The sequence below is a fragment of the Anomaloglossus baeobatrachus genome, chromosome 4 (assembly GCF_048569485.1).
Source record: "Anomaloglossus baeobatrachus isolate aAnoBae1 chromosome 4, aAnoBae1.hap1, whole genome shotgun sequence".
Taxonomy (NCBI): domain Eukaryota; kingdom Metazoa; phylum Chordata; class Amphibia; order Anura; family Aromobatidae; genus Anomaloglossus; species Anomaloglossus baeobatrachus.
Genome location: NC_134356.1, coordinates 566,167,287 through 566,187,099, shown reverse-complemented (window position 1 = coordinate 566,187,099; position 19,813 = coordinate 566,167,287). Strand labels below are relative to the sequence as shown.

General features: G+C 48.3%; 1 protein-coding gene across 1 annotated transcript in view; it reads left to right on the top strand.

Annotated features, from left to right (window-relative positions):
• IGDCC3 (immunoglobulin superfamily DCC subclass member 3) overlaps window positions 1-19,813 on the top strand; it is a 248,679-nt gene that overhangs the window by 193,021 nt on the left and 35,845 nt on the right. The window contains exons 8-9 of the mRNA XM_075342856.1: window positions 4,427-4,674; window positions 19,295-19,459. Of these exons, the coding sequence (XP_075198971.1) occupies window positions 4,427-4,674; window positions 19,295-19,459 (413 nt within the window). The remainder of the gene's footprint in view (window positions 1-4,426; window positions 4,675-19,294; window positions 19,460-19,813) is intronic.

The following is a 19,813-nucleotide window of genomic DNA, read 5'->3' as shown; positions in this document are numbered from 1 at the left end:
GTAACGTCGCTGTGACGCCGCACAAACCGCCCCCTTAAAAAAGAGTTTGTTCGCCAGCCACAGCGACGTCGTTAGGAAGGTATGTGCGTGTGACGCGTATTAGCGATATTGTTCGCCACGAGCAGCGATTAGCCCATGACGCACACACGACGAGAGCGGGGGCGATCGCTAGCGATGTTGCAGCGTGTAAAGCGACCTTTATTGTCATATTAATAGTATATCCTTCTATTTGAGGATTATGCAAGGGTACTTTAGATGTTTTTAACATTTACACGTGGTATTTATCTCTCAATACCTACTCTGAATAAATTTAATTGCATTTATTGGATGTCTGATCGTGTTTTCCTTTTCCCTGTCATGATTATCATCACAGACAGGATTACAATGACAGAAAACACCTCTATACACAGCTGATAACACTAGATCCATCATTTATGATCATTGATGTCACAGCTGACCCTGCTGCTCCCTTCATAATCACTCTTGCACTCGCTTATTAGATACTTCAGTAGTATAGATAGGGTCAGAGTCAGCCGATTGCTGCTAATGTACATGTGCATTTCCTGAAACAACAGAAGTCAGAGACTAAAATAGCCCCCGTAGCTGGGGGAAAAAGTGCAATTTTTTTTCCATACAGATTGATATGAAAAGAAATAGATAAATCCACTATTTATGGCAAAGTGATCGTACAATATATGTCATCACTTACAAATTAATTTATATAGCACCATTAATTCCATGCTGCTGTACAAGAGAAGGGGTCGCATACAAAATACGGATATAAGCGACAGTAAACAAATTAACAGTTACAGACTGGTACAAAGGGAAAAGGACCCTGCCTTTACAGGGCTTACATTCTACAGGCGAAAATTTCAGGACTTGTAACCTCTGCACCAGGAATAACCAAGAATCTCCCCAATCTGTCCAGGAGCACCCCAGAATACCCAGTTTTGGACATTATTTTGCCATCCTCCACCCTTTTTGCAGTCTAATTTGGAAGCAGCAATATTGGAACTATGGGTAAGTATGTATAAACTGTTTGTGCAAAATAGTTTTTTGTGAATGCTACAAAGGAGTCAAGGAGATGAGTGTACACATGGATTCTTCCTATCCATAAAACATAACAAAAATGAGAGGAATGCACTCTAAACAAAATTAATAAAACTTTTTTTACTGTGTAGAATTTTTTAAGGCGCTCTGTATAATGTAAAAAGCATTTTTATAATACTCACTTAGGGGGCGGTCTAGTCCGATGGGTGTTGCTGCTCTAGGTCTGGCGCCTCTTCCATCTTGTGCCATCTCCATCCTCCTGTCCTGCCCAGTGTGCATGACGTATCTTATGTCATACACAGAGAGACCTCCAATTGTGCTTCTGAGCATGTGCACTTTGATCTGTCCTGCTGAGGGCAGAGCAAAGTACTGTATTGTGCAGGCACAAGAAAAGATCAAAAACCGCGCGTGCGCACTACAGTACTTTGATCAACGTGCGCATGCACAGGAGCGCAATGGAGGCCTCTCTGTGACTGATGCAGGATGTGTCATGCACACTGGGCTGGGCAGGAGGACGGCGACTGCACAGGATAGTGGAGGCGCCGGAGAGAGACCAGAAACAGCCATCCACCCGACCGCCCCGCAGGTGAGTATAATAAAGATGTTTTTTTTACATTATACAGAATGGCCTGGGATCTTATATACAGTATTCTGGAATCCTGTATATAAGAGCTCACTGGTGGTGGCTTCAGCTTATAAGGAAAAAACCTGGTGACAAGTTCCTTTTAAATTCGATTTCAATAGTAATTTCATAGCTCGTTGATTACCATATAGAGATGAAATGTTCTTAATCCTTTTTAGGGAATTCTAAGCATTTCTTTGAACACCGCTATCTCTTGGCTTGAGAAAAGGAGCGTTCCCCTGAAATGTTGCCTAAGTTGTTGCATTTGGAACTGACTGCTCCTGTCTTTGGAGTCTGGATTTGATCTTGGAGATATTGGTGTTCAAAGAAAATGCATATAATTGCCTATAAGGGATTAAGGACATTTCATTGGTATATGGTAATATACAAACTATGAAAGTACTATTGAAATCGTATTTAAACATTTTTACACAGTAAAATGTGTTCGTAGCATATTAGTGCTGTTTTGAGGGCATTCCTGCCAAGCATTTATAAATGTGGGAGAGGTACATCATAAATGACAATTTCTCTATATGAAGCCAGTTTCACAAGTCCAACATTAACACGTTAAGTACAGACTGCAATATACGGACCGGCCACAGGTCTCCTAACCTGAACTCAACAGCATTAACGCACATACAGTTATGACCAAAAATATTTGGATAGAGACATACGATTTGACATTTTAGCTGTTTAACAAAACCTATCCAAGATAGTTATATAATCAAATTGGGCTGAAAGTGCAGACTCAGCTTTAATTTGAAGGTATTCACATCTTAATAGGATTAAGGGTTTAGGAATTACAGCTCTTTAATATGTAGCTGCCTCTTTTTCAAGGGACCAAAGGTAATTGAACAATTATCTCAAAAGCTCATTAATGAGCTGTATGGTCTATTCTCTCATTAATCCTTTATCAATTAAACTGGTAAAAGGTCTGGAGTTGATTCCAGGTGTGGCATTTGCATTTGGAAGCTGTTGCTGTAAACCTACAACATGCGATCAAAGGAAGTGGAAGTGAAACAGATTAGTATTTCACTTCCAGTGGAAGTGAAACACTCAGTGGAAGTGAAACAGATTAGGCTGAAAAAAATAAATTTATCAGAGAGATAGCAGAAATATTAGGCATGGCCAAATCAACAGCTTGATACATTCTGCAAAAAAAAGAATGCGCAGGTGATCTGGACGTTAACAGAAGACAACAGTGGTGGATGATCGCAGAATCCTTTCCTTATTGAATAAAATCCTCTTCACAACATCCCACCCAGTGGGACTCCAGGAATTAGGTGTTTCAGTATCTAAGTCTACCATAAAGAGAAGATCTCATGAGAGCAAATACAGAGGTGTCACCACAAGGTGCAAATCATTAATATGTCTTAAAAATATAAAGGCCAGTTTAAACTTTGCAAAAAAAAATCTAAACAAGCCTGCCCAGTTCTGGAAAAGCATTCTTTCGACAGATGAAACTAAGATCAACTTGTATCAGAATGATGGCAAGAAGAAAGTATGGAAAATGCTTGGAGAGGCTCATGATCCAAAGTACATCCTCTATAAAACATTGTGGAGGCAGTGTGATGGTCGGGCATGTATGGCTTCCAATGACGCTAGGTCAGTAGCGTTTATTGATGATGTGACTGAAGACAGAAGCAGCCGGATGAATTCTGAAGTGTACAGGGCTATACTTTCTGCTCAGATTCTGTTAAATACAGCAAGCTTGATTTTACAGTGCTTGACAGTACAGATGGTCAATGGCCTAAAACATACTGCAAAAGAAACCCAGGAATTTTTTTAGGCAAATAAGAAGAATATTCTGCAATGACCAAGTCACTTACCAGATATCATCCCTATCGAGCATGCAGTTGACATGCTTAAGACAAAATTGTAAAGCAGAAGAACCCACAAACAAGCAACATCTAACGTCCGCTGCAGTAAAGGCCGGTAAAGCATCACAAAGGAGGAAACCCAGTGTTTGGTGACGTCCATGGTTTCCAGACTTCAGGCAGTCATTGTCAGCAAAGGTTTCTATACAAAGTATTAAAAATTAACATTTTATTTATGGTAAAGTAATGTCCTATTACTTTTGAGCCCCTGAAATGAGGAGACTTTACAGAAAAATAGTTGCAATTTCTAAACATCTCAAAGGATATTTTTTGTTCAATTAAACCTGAAAGTCTCCACTTCAATTGCATCTTCGTTGTTTTATTTTAAATCCAAAATAGCGGCAGGCAGAGAACAAATTATGGAGATTTGGTCCCTGTCCAAATATTTTGGGTCCGAACTAAATGTCTTTTGTAATTGGTGTTTGTAACTGGCCTATTATTCTGTTTTCTGGAGTGCCAAGGAGCGGTCAAGTGAGCCATTTAACTGATTAATGCGGAACCAGATTTGGCTACACAGTGTCCTCTTCTCTCTCACATGAAAACTATGGTACATGTGATCAGCCACATACAGACTAGCATTTCTACATCCAGATTGGTGAGGGCTGCACAGAATGGCATTTCAAGACACAAGTGGAAAGTCACAACTGAAATTGACTGGTTTGCAGCAATATCCATGGGTGAATTTGCTGAAAGCTTTTATGTGTGGACGTTCTGTTACAGGTCATTGATTGAGCTATCTTTGGTCAGGCCATATTTACCCCACACAGAATTAGACGTCATGCATGAAGATGTATATCAATGGGCTGTTCAGAGACTATCCCTATCTACCAAGGAATACACTGTTTTTATTTTAATAAATTTCCTCTTCTTTTCTTAGCTCTCTGACTATTTCTGGGATCAGTCAGGAGGATGAGGCCATTTACCAGTGCATAGCACAGAACACCGCGGGTTCTAGTCAGGCTAGTGCCCGACTTTCCGTAATATGGGCAGAAGGACTACCAGGTGCGCCACAAGATATCATTGCCATCACTGCATCATCAACTTCCATCCAGGTAACATGGAAAGAGCCGCTGGAAAACACAAAAGAGATAATTGGCTACGTGGTCCACATCCGCAAAACTGAAGGTACTTAGCACAAATCATATCACTAGTATTATGTTTATAAGTATATTTGATGCTTTGTCATCTTCATTCTTTAATGACTTCTCAATGTATTTCCATTTAAATTCAAAATATTATTTTTTTTGCCTCCATGGGGAATTTAATCAAATTGATGTATGTTTTCCAAAAGAAGCTTTGACAAAATCCTCCCCCAAAATTACACTAAATTTACACATGTACTTTTAATTGAAACCATGAGTTTTACCAAATAGTGTACTGGAAAATGGGAAAAAAATTCCAAGTGCGGTGAAATTGCAAAAAAAGTACAATTGCACTATTATTTTGGGATTCTTTTCTTTACCATCTTTACTATATGGTATAACTGATGTGTCAATATGATTCCTCATGTCAGTACAAGTTTGTAAATACCAAACATGTATACTTTTATTTTTAGTAAAAAAAAATTCAGAAGTTTCTCCAAAAAAATAGTAGCGCTTTTATCACCATTTTCCGACATCTGTAGCATTCTCATTTTTCAGGATCTGGGGCACTGATAGCTTATTTTTTGTGACTTGAGCTGACATTTTTAATGGTGTCATTTTTGTGCAGATGCTATGTTATTGCATTTTAAAAACATTTTGCAGTGCCCAAAAAACGTAATTTTGTCATTTGGAATTTTTTTCTCCCCACGCCGTGTATCGATCAGATTAATTAATTTTATATTTTGATAGATCAAGCATTTCTGAACAAGCGATATCAAACTGTTTTATTTTCAATGGGGTGAATGAGGGGTGATTTGAACTTTTAGGCTTTTTTTCAAAACTTTTTTTTTACATTTTTTATTTATTTTACTAGTGCCCCTAGGGAACTTTATCACTGCACAGTCCGATCGCTTGTTCATTTCTGGGTGATCAGAGCAGCATCTCTCTGATCAGCAGAAATGCAGCGTCCCTGTAATTGCCGATGTTTCTCCGGCTATCACAGGAAGTGAGATATGGCAGCTCAGGGGTCACCAGCTGACAACACACTGGTGCCCTGTGATCAAAAAGAGGGGAGTCATGTGATGGCCATCCTTGCTTCCCCTGACTTCTTTATATGAGAATGTGGGCAGATGCGTCGTTATCTTTGAGAGTGACCCCATTTGTCCTTGCAGGACTCCTCGTTGTAGATGGAGAGGAGACGGCAATAACCACAGGATGAAAATAACTGCAACTTCTTTATTCTGGCATGTTCAATACCCATACTTCTGGTCCATAGGACCACCGTGCTGTGTCCTTCATGCTTGGGGAACAACTGCTCACTTGCCCTATGTAACTTCCTCTAGCGGCTAAGTCCCATATACTATATATTCCTCCAGTATCCGTTCCTTTGCATCTGCCGTGTCTCACTCTTTCCCGTGTCCTGGACGCATAGCCTCTCCTGGCACCAGTACAAGGTCCTACGGAAGTTTCCAAGCCTCAGAGTCCCACCGATCTGAGGTCGATCTGCCGCCCATCAGCCGGGTGAGATCTTGACACCTATGAAGGGATTCCCTCCAGCTCAGGCAGACTCTAGCAGGAGTCCTGCCTAACATAGTTCCTGCTGCTTGACTAACTAGATTCTTTCTGCACACATGCTGTAACCCTCTGCTTACTCCTCCCACCTAATCTCTGTCTCCTTGGCAACCCTCTTCCTGTACTTTCTGTTTTCCTACTAAACCCTACTGCCACTAAAGCTGGTGTCACACATAACAACAACGACAACGACATCGCTGTTACGTCACTATTTTCTGTGACGTAACAGCGACCTTGTAAGTCGCTGTTATGATCGCTGCTTAGCTGTCAAACACAGCGACGCAGCAGCGATCATAACGTCGCTACATGTGCAGAGAGCAGGGAGCCGCGCACACTGCTTAGCACTGGCTCCTTGCTCTCCTAGCTACAGTACACATCGGGTTAATTAACCCGATGTGTACTGCAGCTACATGTCACAGTGCAGAGAGCAGGGAGCCGCGCACACTGCTTAGCGCTGGCTCCTTGCTCTCCTAGCTACAGTACACATCGGGTTAATTAACCAGATGTGTACTGCAGCTACATGTGCACAGAGCAGGAGCCGGCACTAGCAGCAAGAGCGGCGGAGGCTGGTAACGAAGGTAAATATCGGGTAACCAGGGAAAGGTCTTCCCTTGGTTACCCGATGTTTACAGTGGTTACAGCTTTCCGCAGCTGCCAGATGCCGGCTCCTGCTCCCTGCTCGCTTCATTTCGTCGTTCTCTCGCTGTCACACACAGCGATGTGTGCTTCACAGCGGGAGAGCGACGACGAAAAAATGAAGCAGGACATTCAGCAACGAGCAACGACCTCACAGCAGGGGCCAGCTCGTTGCTGGATGTCACACACAGCGACAGCGACGGGACGTCGCTGCAACGTCACAGAAAATGGTGACGTAGCAGCGACGTCGTTGTCGTCGTCGCTGTGTGTGACACCACCTTAACTGTTATGGCTAACTGCTCCCATCCTCCACCACCTGCTCTGCTTGTTTTCCAAGTTCCCACTACTCCGTCCTATCTTATCTTATCTTATTACTAAGGGTCCCATTACACGTAGCGACGCCCCAGCGATTCGACCAGCGATCTGACCTGGCAGGGATCGCTGGAATGTCACTACATGGTCGCTGGTGAGCTGTCAATCAGGCAGATCTCTACAGCGATCAGAGATCAGCCACCAGCCACCAGTGACCCATGTAACGACGGCTCCCTGTTGGCTACCGGAGGAATCTCCTGTAATGCCAGGCCTGGATTTAGTTACCTGCTTTGCACTCCGGAGCTCTCAGCTGTAGCCTGGTCTGATCTCAGAGTTTGCAGGACTGCACCGCAAGCACCGAGTGATTGATCTCCCGACAATTGCAGTTCAGTTCATAACAGCTGCGGAAAGGCCGGGCTGTAATCCGGAGTTCAGGTGAGAGCACCGGAGATCAGCCTGGCATGTCTTCAGCTGTCTTAAACTGAACCGCAATCGCCAGGGAGTTTATCACTCGGCGCTCGCGGTGCAGTCTAGGCTGCACTCTAGAACTCAGGTGAGAGCTCCGGAGTGCAATACAGGTAACTGAATCCAGGCCTGGCATTAATGGAGATTCCTCCAGTAGTCAGTCCGACGCTGGGCACTTGTTGTTCTCCCGCCGCCAAACACGCCGATGCGTGCTGCAGAGCAGGAGCCCAACGAGCAAAAAATGGTCCTGATTGTTTTGTCACGATCAGCGACCTCGCACTAGGGGCCCACTCGCTGCTGCTTTTCATACACAGCGATATCGCTAGCGAGGTCTCTGATACGTCACAAAACCTGTGACGTTTCAGCTATCTCGCTAGCGATCTCGCTGTGTGTGACAGGGGCTTAATACTATACCTAATCTTACATCTATATCTGGCCCTGTACTATACCCTCTACCGAACACAGCACGAGGGATCAGTACATATTATTCACAGTATTTACAATATAAAAGACTACACCAGAGGTGACCGCCAGGGGGAGCCAAACGACGCGCCCATTCAGCTCTGCTACATCTTATCTGTACTGTTATATATACCATACATATTTACACCTCCTTTGTAGAAGAGGGTGCTATTCGCTGTCCTCCTACAATCGCATCACAGAGCCGCTGATGATGGCGAGGAACAGCCGCATCCCCTCCACAGCCATTTAAATCGCGCTATCAGTATTTGACAGCGCGATATAAAAGGTTAACAGGTGCGGGTGGATCTCCGATTCACCTTCGCCTGTTAGCCCCACATGTCTGATGATCAGATCAGCAGACATGTGCGGGGATTACAACGGACTCGCCACTGGAGCCCGCAGTAACGGAAGATAGGTGACCAAGGACATACAGTTACGTCCTTGGATATAAAGTGGCGAAGGCCACTCAGGGTTAGCCGTTGACAAGTGGGGCACCAATATGTAATTTTAGGGTGCCAATCTCCATTGTCAGGCAGGGAGAAATCAGAAACAGGTCTAGGGCAGGCACTAACCTGTTTAGGGACCTGTGGGGTTCTGGTTTTACGTATCCCTTTGTTTGTAGAGTCATCCCTATGAGAGTATTAGGATCTAGGATTGGGCCATAACAGCAATGTTGAATTCGCCAGCATTTTCTCAAGCATTTTCAGACCAAAAAACAAAGCAAATAAAGTGTGTGTAGACATAGTCTAGGCATAACCTATTATCATCAAGTATATTTCCAGATTTAAGGATTTAGTGCATAAAATCTGCAATTAGATGGCTTACAAAGTCCAGTAAGTAGTCAGCAGCCTGTCACTGCAGCCAGACCAGACTCTAGCGCCTTCATGCTGCTCTCTAATACATATTTATGCCTCTGATTTACATTTAATTGAAGTAATCGCCAAAACAATTAGGGCAATTTGCATTAAATACATTCCATTAAGTTACTGATCACATTTTTTTCTGACAAACCCAAATTCTAAAACTGTATTGCAGCTGTAATGTGATGTAGGACTCAGCTGTATTGTTGTGTTCTATAGAAGCACCATCAGACTTTGTTATTATTGGTGTTTTAGAATGAATTCTTTTACCTTTTACGTTTCTATTTTCATTTCTTTTTGGGGTTTTTTCTACTTGTCTCATTTTATTATGAGCAATACACTGTGCCTCCTCTCTTCAGGACACTTACTATACACCCTATGAACCCACCTGTCATCAATATGCCTCTGTATACAGTAAACATAAACTTAATTTCACGGGGAATAATTATATTGTATATTACCAATGGAATGACCTAGTTTCTTCTTGATGGGCAGAACAAAAAGTGCATTTTCTGAAGCACTTTTGGCTAATCAAGACATCTGACATTTGGAGGAATTGTATTGTGTACCATATAAACAAATGTGCTAATTTTCACGAGACATCAAAAACGTTGCCCCAGCAGAGTTCTGGGTGCAGTGACCCCATGACTCCGCTATGAAAGGCAAGACAGGGGTTAAAAAAATAGTTTGACTGAGTTGAGAGAAATTGGAGTAAAAAGTTCAAGGGGAGGAGAAGGTAGGCAGGACTTGGGAATAGAACGGGGCTATAAATAATGGGAGGGGTTGGTGGCGTATTAGTTAGGCAAATAGGCACCATTGTGAAAAGGTCCCACCCAAATATAAGGAGGTGGTTTGAGTTATCTCGGCAGGCGGTGGGAAGGTGTTTCTTGGAGTTGGTGTAAAAATAATTGGAGCAGGGGTTATTCATCGTGTAGACAGCAGCCTCCTAATGGTTTTGTAATTCTAGCAGTTTTCCTGTCAATTTTTGGGGCTCTCCAGGGTGGGTCCCCGGTAGTTGAGGGGATATGAAAATGATTTCTGGCATGAGCTTGTAGTTGCCGGTTGTTTTATATATATATATATATATATATATATATACATATACACAGTCATGGCCAAAAGTCTTAGCACCCTTGAAGTTGTTCCAGAAAATGAAGTATTTCCCTCAGAAAAGTAATAATACACCCTCTACATCGCCTGCCCCTCTCCATAATGCACCTTCTACATTGCTCCTCTCCATAACACCATAGTACGTCACCTACACTGCCTCTTTCCATAATGCACGCGCTATACCTCCCTGCTCCATAATACACGCTCTATACCTCCCTGCTCCATAACACACGCTCTATACCTCTCTGCTCCATAATACACGCTCTACACCACCTCTTTCCATAATACACGTGTCGCGGGCGGGGAGGAGGGTGTCAGCACACCGCGCTCACCCCTTCTGCTCGGGTCCGGCAGCTGCTCCTGGTGGCTCGAGCTGTGGGCCGGATCCCGGGGTTTCTCGAGCGACACTCCTCGCCCGTGAGTGAAAGGGGGTGTTTGTTGGGTGTGGGGATTGTTATAGTTCGTGACGCCACCCACGGTGGTGGTGATTGCACCACCGCTGCTCAGTATGGGGGTCCCGGGGATGGTGATGCGGAGCAGCCAGGTGTTGTGTTGCCCCTCCGTGGGTAGGGGTTGGTGATCCCGGGGCCCAGTGATGAGATGTAAAGTGTAGGGTCCGGTGGGCGCAGGGACGCGGGGGCAGCGCTGTGCCTTGCGGCACTGTGGTACTCACTCAGCCTGAGACGTGGACACAGTTTGTACGGTAAACCAAACGGCTGGTAGGACGGTCCCACAGACGGCTGCACCTGCACTCCCAGTAGGTGACGGTGATGTCCCTCTTCCTTGCACCTATGGTTGACTTGTGGTAGCGGTAGATTCCCTCCGGTTACCCGCTCCCCGACTGCAATCTGGGCCGGAGGAGCTCTACACTTTGCCCGCAGGCGCTGGCCCTGGGGAAACTGGTGCCCTGGCGGTGGCGGTGTCTCCCCGGTTCAGGTTGGGCTGTTGCCTTCAATCGGGACTTGGTTGTTGGGGGATCTGCGTCCCCGTCACTGACGGATTTGGCAAATCTGGCGACTCCTAGCCTTGCCGGGGTCCGAGAGGCCCCTGCCCTGGTGCTGACTGTCCTTCGGAACACTGCTCCAGACCACCGGGCACACAGCCAACGGGGTCCTTCCAGGAACTTCCAAACGGTCCCCTCCAGACAGTCACCGCCGTCGCTGACCTTGCTGATCTGGCCCTCCACAAAGCTGGACCCTTCAGGCTTCTTTCTCTTCTGTCACTTCACTTGCTTTCCTCCTTTACTATTTTCACTTTCACTTTCTTAACTCCTCCACTTAACTCAACTTCACTCTTGCCCTGCCCGGGCTACTCCTCCACTGTTACTCCTTCCACTTCCTCCTCCTGGCCTCAACTGCCTGGTTTCTCCCGCCTCCAGAGTTGTGAGCTCCTTGGTGGGCGGAGCCAACCGCCTGGCCCACCCCCTGGTGTGCATCATCAGACTCCTGGAGGAAGGCAACAAGGATTTCTGGTTAGCATAGATGTGCCTACCTGGAGTGTGGGGTGTGGTGGTGGTGTGACCCGTGTCCCCTGGCTTGCCCAGGGCGACACATTCCCCCTTAGCAAAATGCAGACCGTCCGCGGGCTGCCGTCCTACACCGGTTTTATTTTTTTCTGTAAAAGGGGGTAACAGGGTTAAGAAAACATAAATAACATTTTTAATCAAAACTCTTCCCAAGACGGGAGGCACATTTACTTAAACGTTGCAACGGTTTACGGTCACGGTTTCCGCTCTCTCCCACCCAAGCAACCTGGCCCTGATGCTGCCCCTAAAACCCAGGCAGCACCCCTTGACCCACAGTCCAGCACAAGTTACCCGAGCGGGATCTGTCCTTCCCCTCCAGAGGGTGGCCACCGGTTCCTTTGGTGGCTGGGCCCTGGCCTGCTCTGCTCAGGGCCCTCCCTCCAACCTGCCACTCCGGAGACGGTATGGCGGAAAACGGTAACGGTAACCAACATATTTACAAGCCACTTAATGTTTGTGGTGCCCTGCAAGTTCACGGGCTTGTCCATGGATAGTTCCCATGCCAAATAAACTTTAAACGGTCCCCACGGGGACAACGGTGCCGGCTCCTGCCGGTTCAATCACAAGCAAATCAGGTGAAACTTCGGTATCATTTTTCTTATCATTTTCAACTTTTCAAACAAACAACAAACTTAAACTCACTGGTGGTCCCAACGGGGACTGCTGCGGCGGGCATCCGCTGCCCTACTCCGGTCCTCCAGGCTCCAGTGCTCCTTCCAAGGGAGGGGGCGCAGCGCTTGCGAGGGCCTCTGGGCTGCCCTTCAATCTAGCATCCAGCGCAAACCACCCTCGCTCCCCAAAGAACCGAGTGTACTGGACGATATCACCCGGCATCAGATTACGGCCAGGATGCTCCTCGGGCAGGTGGGCATTCACATCCCGCCGGGCTACAAAAACTTCGGCCTCCAGGCCCGGCTCGTAGATGAACCCGTAGCCCCGGCGGACATCAAACCGCCTCACCTGCCCCACGTACAACGGTCCTCGGGCACGGGAGGTTGCCCGCCGGAGGTGCTCCTTCTCTCGGATCGCTCTGGCTACCAGTTCAGCCTTCTTCCGCTCCCTCTCCTCGATCTCCAGGCCCAGCGGTACCGGCTCCCTATCCCAGTACGGCGCTGCTGCTAGCGCCGGCGCACGGGTCGGGCCCCGCGGGACATCCAAAACGTTACCCACTGTCAGGAAGGTGGGCGGCGTATCCAGCGGTGTCATGGCCTTGGGCGCTGCCTTGCAGCAACAACCCGGCGCCACCTCAGCCGAGGTGTGGGGGATGGGCATAGGGGCTTTCCGCTGCTGGGCCTTGGACTCGGAACGGGTCATCGGCTCCGGCTCGGGGAGTTTTTCAAGGGATGCCTCCGGTTCTACTTTCGGCGTCTTCCACGGTAACACCTCCGGTGTGCCGCGGGCTCCGGTTACAGGTCGGCCCGCCTGGGCGGGGACGCTGGGTACTGCTACCGGTTGCGGTGGTAGCAGGCCTAGTGGCGGGGTCACGGCCTCCGGGACGGGTGGCGAGGGAGGCAACGGGGGGAGAGGGCTTGGACCGGGCCCCACAGCCGCGATGACTGGCCCTTCAAGGGCATCGGGACGTGGGTCACTCACCCTCCCTTACTCCGCCTCCTCCTCGCGTCTCCGCACGGTGGCTACAACGTCCGCCATGTCGGCCTCCCACTCCTCCATGAGGAGCTGCATCTTCACCTGCAGCCGTTGGTAGAGCTGCGCGGTCCGGATCTCCACCCACGCCGCGGTTCCAGGCGCGGGGGGTACGGTGTCGCGGGACGGCATCCACATGGTGGCTTTTCTGTTTGCTTCCAGGAACGGTATTCTTGCAAGGTCCTGGCGTCCCTGCTTTTATAGCCGCAGCTACATGTGTCCAGCCGCCATCGCGTCCCCCTTAGCTCTTTCCGGCCCCTCCTCTCTCGGGGCGGGGTTTTGGCCTTCGCGCCTCTACTGCTCGAGAAGACGCTCGAGCGGGAACTTTTCGCGCCAAAGATGGCGGCTTCTGAAATTTTTTCTGCCGGATACCTCCGGCGGTAACAAGGCGCACCTCTACCAGACGGCAGAGCGGTAAGATCCTGTTCGTGACGCCAAGTTGTCGCGGGCGGGGAGGAGGGTGTCAGCACACCGCGCTCACCCCTTCTGCTCGGGTCCGGCAGCTGCTCCTGGTGGCTCGAGCTGTGGGCCGGATCCCGGGGTTTCTCGAGCGACACTCCTCGCCCGTGAGTGAAAGGGGGTGTTTGTTGGGTGTGGGGATTGTTATAGTTCGTGACGCCACCCACGGTGGTGGTGATTGCACCACCGCTGCTCAGTATGGGGGTCCCGGGGATGGTGATGCAGAGCAGCCAGGTGTTGTGTTGCCCCTCCGTGGGTAGGGGTTGGTGATCCCGGGGCCCAGTGATGAGATGTAAAGTGTAGGGTCCGGTGGGCGCAGGGACGCGGGGGCAGCGCTGTGCCTTGCGGCACTGTGGTACTCACTCAGCCTGAGACGTGGACACAGTTTGTACGGTAAACCAAACGGCTGGTAGGACGGTCCCACAGACGGCTGCACCTGCACTCCCAGTAGGTGACGGTGATGTCCCTCTTCCTTGCACCTATGGTTGACTTGTGGTAGCGGTGGATTCCCTCCGGTTACCCGCTCCCCGACTGCAATCTGGGCCGGAGGAGCTCTACACTTTGCCCGCAGGCGCTGGCCCTGGGGAAACTGGTGCCCTGGCGGTGGCGGTGTCTCCCCGGTTCAGGTTGGGCTGTTGCCTTCAATCGGGACTTGGTTGTTGGGGGATCTGCGTCCCCGTCACTGACGGATTTGGCAAATCTGGCGACTCCTAGCCTTGCCGGGGTCCGAGAGGCCCCTGCCCTGGTACTGACTGTCCTTCGGAACACTGCTCCAGACCACCGGGCACACAGCCAACGGGGTCCTTCCAGGAACTTCCAAACGGTCCCCTCCAGACAGTCACCGCTGTCGCTGACCTTGCTGATCTGGCCCTCCACAAAGCTGGACCCTTCAGGCTTCTTTCTCTTCTGTCACTTCACTTGCTTTCCTCCTTTACTATTTTCACTTTCACTTTCTTAACTCCTCCACTTAACTCAACTTCACTCTTGCCCTGCCCGGGCTACTCCTCCACTGTTACTCCTTCCACTTCCTCCTCCTGGCCTCAACTGCCTGGTTTCTCCCGCCTCCAGAGTTGTGAGCTCCTTGGTGGGCGGAGCCAACCGCCTGGCCCACCCCCTGGTGTGCATCATCAGACTCCTGGAGGAAGGCAACAAGGATTTCTGGTTAGCATAGATGTGCCTACCTGGAGTGTGGGGTGTGGTGGTGGTGTGACCCGTGTCCCCTGGCTTGCCCAGGGCGACACACACGCTCTATACTACCACAGCATATCAGACTCTCCCTTACCATGGAAAGCTTCAAGAGGAAACTCAAGACCCACCTCTTCCAATAAGTCTACAACCTATAATAACCCTCAGTCCAGTACACCACTGCGCAACCAGCTCTGTCCTTACCTATTGTACCATCACCCATTCCCTATAGACTGTGAGCCCTCGCGGGCAGGGTCCTCTCTCCTCCTATACCAGTCTGTTATGTACTGTTAATGATTGTTGTACGTATACCCTCTTTCACTGTAAAGTGCCATGGAATAAATGGCGCTATAAAAATAAATAATAATAATAATAATACTTCCCTGCTCCATAATACACGCTCTATACTTCCCTGCTCCATAATACATGCTCTACACTGCCTCTCTCCGTAATACACCCTCTACACCTCCCTGCTCCATAATGCACCTTCTACATTGCCCCTCTCCATAACACCATAATACACCACCTACACAACCTCTTTCCGTAATACAGCCTCTACACCTCCCCTCTCCATAATACACGCTCTACACCGCCCCTCTCCATAATACACCTTCTATACCACCCCTCTCTATAATAAACTCTACACCACCTCTTTACCTCTTTCTGTAATACACCCTCTACACTGCCCCTCTCCATAACACACCCTCTACACCACCTCTCTCCATAATACACACTGTACACCGCCCCTCTCCATAACACACCTTCTACACCGCCCCACTCCATAATACACGCCCTACACTTATTTCTGTTAATGATTATGGCTTACAGATGATATTCTAATTTACTGAGATGCACCAGTACGTCCCCATTCTAGGCCCTTCCTGATTTGTATGTCCCCCTTCCGGTATATATATCCGCCTCCTGGGCCTATTCTGGTTTTTGTCCCCTTCCTAGCACATATGTTCTCCTCCTGGTATATATGTCCTCTCCCTGGGATGCTCCTGTTATATATGTCCCCATCCTGGAATATATGGCCCATCCTGGGGACCTCCAGGTATATATATATCACCCTCCTTGGCACATTCTGGTATATGTACTTATCCTGGTTTTTATCCCCTTTTGGAGCCCCTCCTGGCATATTTGCCGCAAAAAGAAAATTAAAAAAATCAAACATTTTACAAACCCTCCTCACCAAGAGCAGCTGATCAGTGGGGGTCCTATTACGCTCAAATAAGAAGCAATCACAAGTGGGACCCAGGCCTAATGATGACACACAGTCAGTATCACAAATAAACATTTACATTCAGGTACCTTATAGATGACGTTGTTTCTGAGTCATTTCTTTCTATTCTTTATCTTGTCCTGACGCCATGATGACTTTTCACATTCACATCTCGTCTCTGCAGATTTCCATCTTCTCCGGTCTTCTGCAGCACATCCCGACACGATGCCCCTAAAAATAGCAAAATGATTATAATACTCCTATTTAAAAAAAATCTGCCCTACGCTGTGCCCCAGAATAAATAACGGCCCCTCACGGTGTTCTCTTCACAAGATATGACCCCACACTGTCCCTCTTATGGTACATGCCCTCCACGATCCCTCTCTTTCCATACTAAGCATATTCTTCACACTGTCCTTTACACTGTGTGCCCTTATACTGCCCAGTCTTTTTACTGTGCCCTCATCACACTCCCCCTCCTTGCTATGTGCTCACACTGTCCTCCCATTCTACCCCCTCTCCATGCTGCCCTCCTCCAGTACCCAGTCTCTATTCTGTGCCCCCTCACATTCTTGTCATCCCTTACTGTCTCCTCACTACCTCCTGTGTGTCCATATACTTTTCCCATCACTCCCCATCCTGCCCACTGGCTCCTCATACCATGTCACTCTTTATTCTGTGTCCTCAAAATTTATTTCCAATTCGCTCCACATCCTCTCTCTCCCCATACATCAGCCCTCATCCTCTCTCTCCCCATACATCACCCCTCATCCTCTCTCTCCCCATACATAACCCCTCATCCTCTCTCCCCATAGTTTACCTCTCATCCTCTCTCCTCCCACACATCACCCCTCATCCTCTCTCCTCACACGCATCACCCCTCATCCTCTCTCCTCACACGCATTACCCCTCATCCTCTCTCCCCCCACGCATTACCCCTCATCCTCTCTCCCCCCACAAATCACCCCTCATCCTCTCTCCCCCACGCATCACCCCTCATGCTCTCCTCCCATGCATCACCCCTCATGCTCTCCTCCCACGGATCACCCTTCATCCTCTCTCTCCCCATGCATCACCCCTCATCCCCTCTCTCCCCATATTGTGTCAAAAGAAATTTCTCCCTCCCCATCCTCTCTTCCGACCATACTTTGTCCACAGATAGTATGGGGGAGAGAGGGTGGGGGAGGGAACTGTTTCCATAGATACCCCCTCTCACCCCATACCGTTCCTCTTCTGTGTCTTCAGCTCCACTAGAGCACTTATCAGTGTCCTCTGCCGCCTCCGCGCTCCGGCCCTGACTTCCGGGTCAGCAGTGTGATCAGCTGACCTGATCACATGACAGCCGTCGCTCTGACCCAGAAGTCAGCATCAGCGTTCACAGTTTCAATTGTCCTCGCATCTGACAGATACAAGGACAATTGAGCAGTGGGAGCCGCGTGCTGCAGATCCTATGAGTGCGGCTGTCAGCGTGACAGCCGCGCTTAGAGAATAACCGGCTCCCACTACAGAGCGGCAAACGCAGCCCCCAGGCAGACTTTACACTGCTGCATCAGGCAGCCCGACAGCCCCCCTCACTGTTGCGCCCGGGGTAGATGCATCGCCAGCCCCCCCTAGATACCGGGTATGCAGTGGCATACCCGGTATCTCGAGCACACGTGGCTAATTTGCATGCAATGCAAATTAGCCATGTGTATAGTGGCAAAAGCAACACTGCCGGGTCCTCTGCTGCGGCTGTGACTAGGGAGGGCCCGGTGAAATGGCGTGGGGGCCCGGTTGGCCCGGGGCTTAGTAAACTAAGTAATTGTCCCTGGCTCAGCCGGGCCCCCCCTCTTCACCGGGCCCCCTACACCAGTCTCAGTAGTAATGCCCTGATGGCGGCCCTGCGTGACATTACTGTTTCTTAAGATGTATTTACACTGCACGATTATTGTGAACAAACATTCTTGGGAATTCTTGTTTCACAATACTCATGCAGCCGAAACAGGGTTCTGATTACCTGGCCAATGATTGGTTTGCCAAAAAAAGATAATTCTCAGCAGCACATTGTTCTGTGTAAACAGGACCTGTGCTGCTGAGAACAATGGCAGCCTATGGGCACGGAAGGATCTATTACTAACCATTCAGTTTTCATCTGCCTGTAAAAACATGATAGTAAATGATCACCAAACATGTTGCCGCTTGCTGTTCTTTTTATGTTACATTTCGCGTAATGTAAATGCATCCTTAATCATATCTCAAGGCAATCTTCTTGTTTTTTCTGTTAGTCAATCAATGTGCAAAATGTGCGCACGTTGCGTGCAGTCACTGCAGAATTTTCTGCAGCGATCTGAAGAGCACATGTGCGCTTCAAATCGCTGCATAAAATGTCCGTAGTGAAAAAAAAAAAGCCGATTCCATGCGCTCTGCCTGCAGCTCCTCCCATAGACAGTGCAGGGGCTGCCGGCAAAGCGCACGGAAGAAGTGACATGTCACTTCTTTAGAACGCGCGCTTCTGGCAGCAGCCGAAGCTCTGCGCTCTAAAACGCCACGTACGCACGGCCTCGGCACAATCTCCATAGATTATGCAGGGGACGCAGGACGCATGCAGTTACGCTGCGCTACAAAGCACAGCATAACTGCATGTATTTACGCAACGTGCGCACATATAAAAGACCCAATACTTGTAGTATAAGCATATAAGACAGCCGTTTCATGAAAGATGCCCAGAATTCTGGTACATGTTGCTTAGTAAATCTCCCTTAATGTGTGCAATGGTTCTGGTATAAGTACCTGCAGCAATAAATACTGGATACTTAGCTGCATTACAGGTTTTTAATTGTGGATTGACTGCATTAGGTTCCCAGTCTCCAGAGCTGAACTTGTAAAATGAAAGGCATCAACTATGTACTGCTGGGAAAGGGCTAGGAAGGTAGAGCTCCACTAATAGAGAGAAGTGAGATTAAAGCAGTTGGACCATAAACTACATTTATGACCTATCCACCAGATAGATGAGTAATGGCTATGCAGATAGAAAAGGGCCCCTGTGCACGGACAGTATAGGGGTCCTCTTCAGTCCAATGATTCTGTCTATGAGAGAAGTTGCTTGCTGATTTGGAGGTAGTAGTGGCCCCCTTTCCACTTGGGCCCCTGTGTCGTTGTGTATGCGTATTCAAATGAAGAATCACAGACAATTTACTATGGAGTGATTGGGATATATCTGATTTATTCTCAGATCCTGTCCAAATGGAGTACCAAGAAGCCGTGAGCAAGGATACCTTTCAGCAAACAGTGACTGATCTGGAACCATCTACAAGCTACATCTTCTACATAAAGGCGTATACTTCTAGAGGTGCCAGCCAAGCATCGGCCAGCGTGGTGCAAAGAACTCTGGGAGAAGGTAGGAGAAGAACGTGTGAACGAGGCAGCGTGGGTTAAATTGGCCCTATGACTACATTGGCAACTTGTTACTACCAATTAGGGGCATTTCTCTATGTAGACTGACATTGTCCAATCACTGCATCAGATGTAGTGACACACCCATTTGGGAGGGGGGGTGGTAACACCCAGTTGTCTATTTATTCATGAAATATGGTACAGAGATACAAAGTAGATGAGTTCTAAGAAAAGATGCTCCAAAATTGTTATTCCATATTGAATAATAGTGACTGACATCAGAAGCGATCACTGTTCTGAGCGCAGAGGGGCATAGCTGAGACTTCCAAAGTGAAGCGGGCAGCTGTTGTAGGTAAGT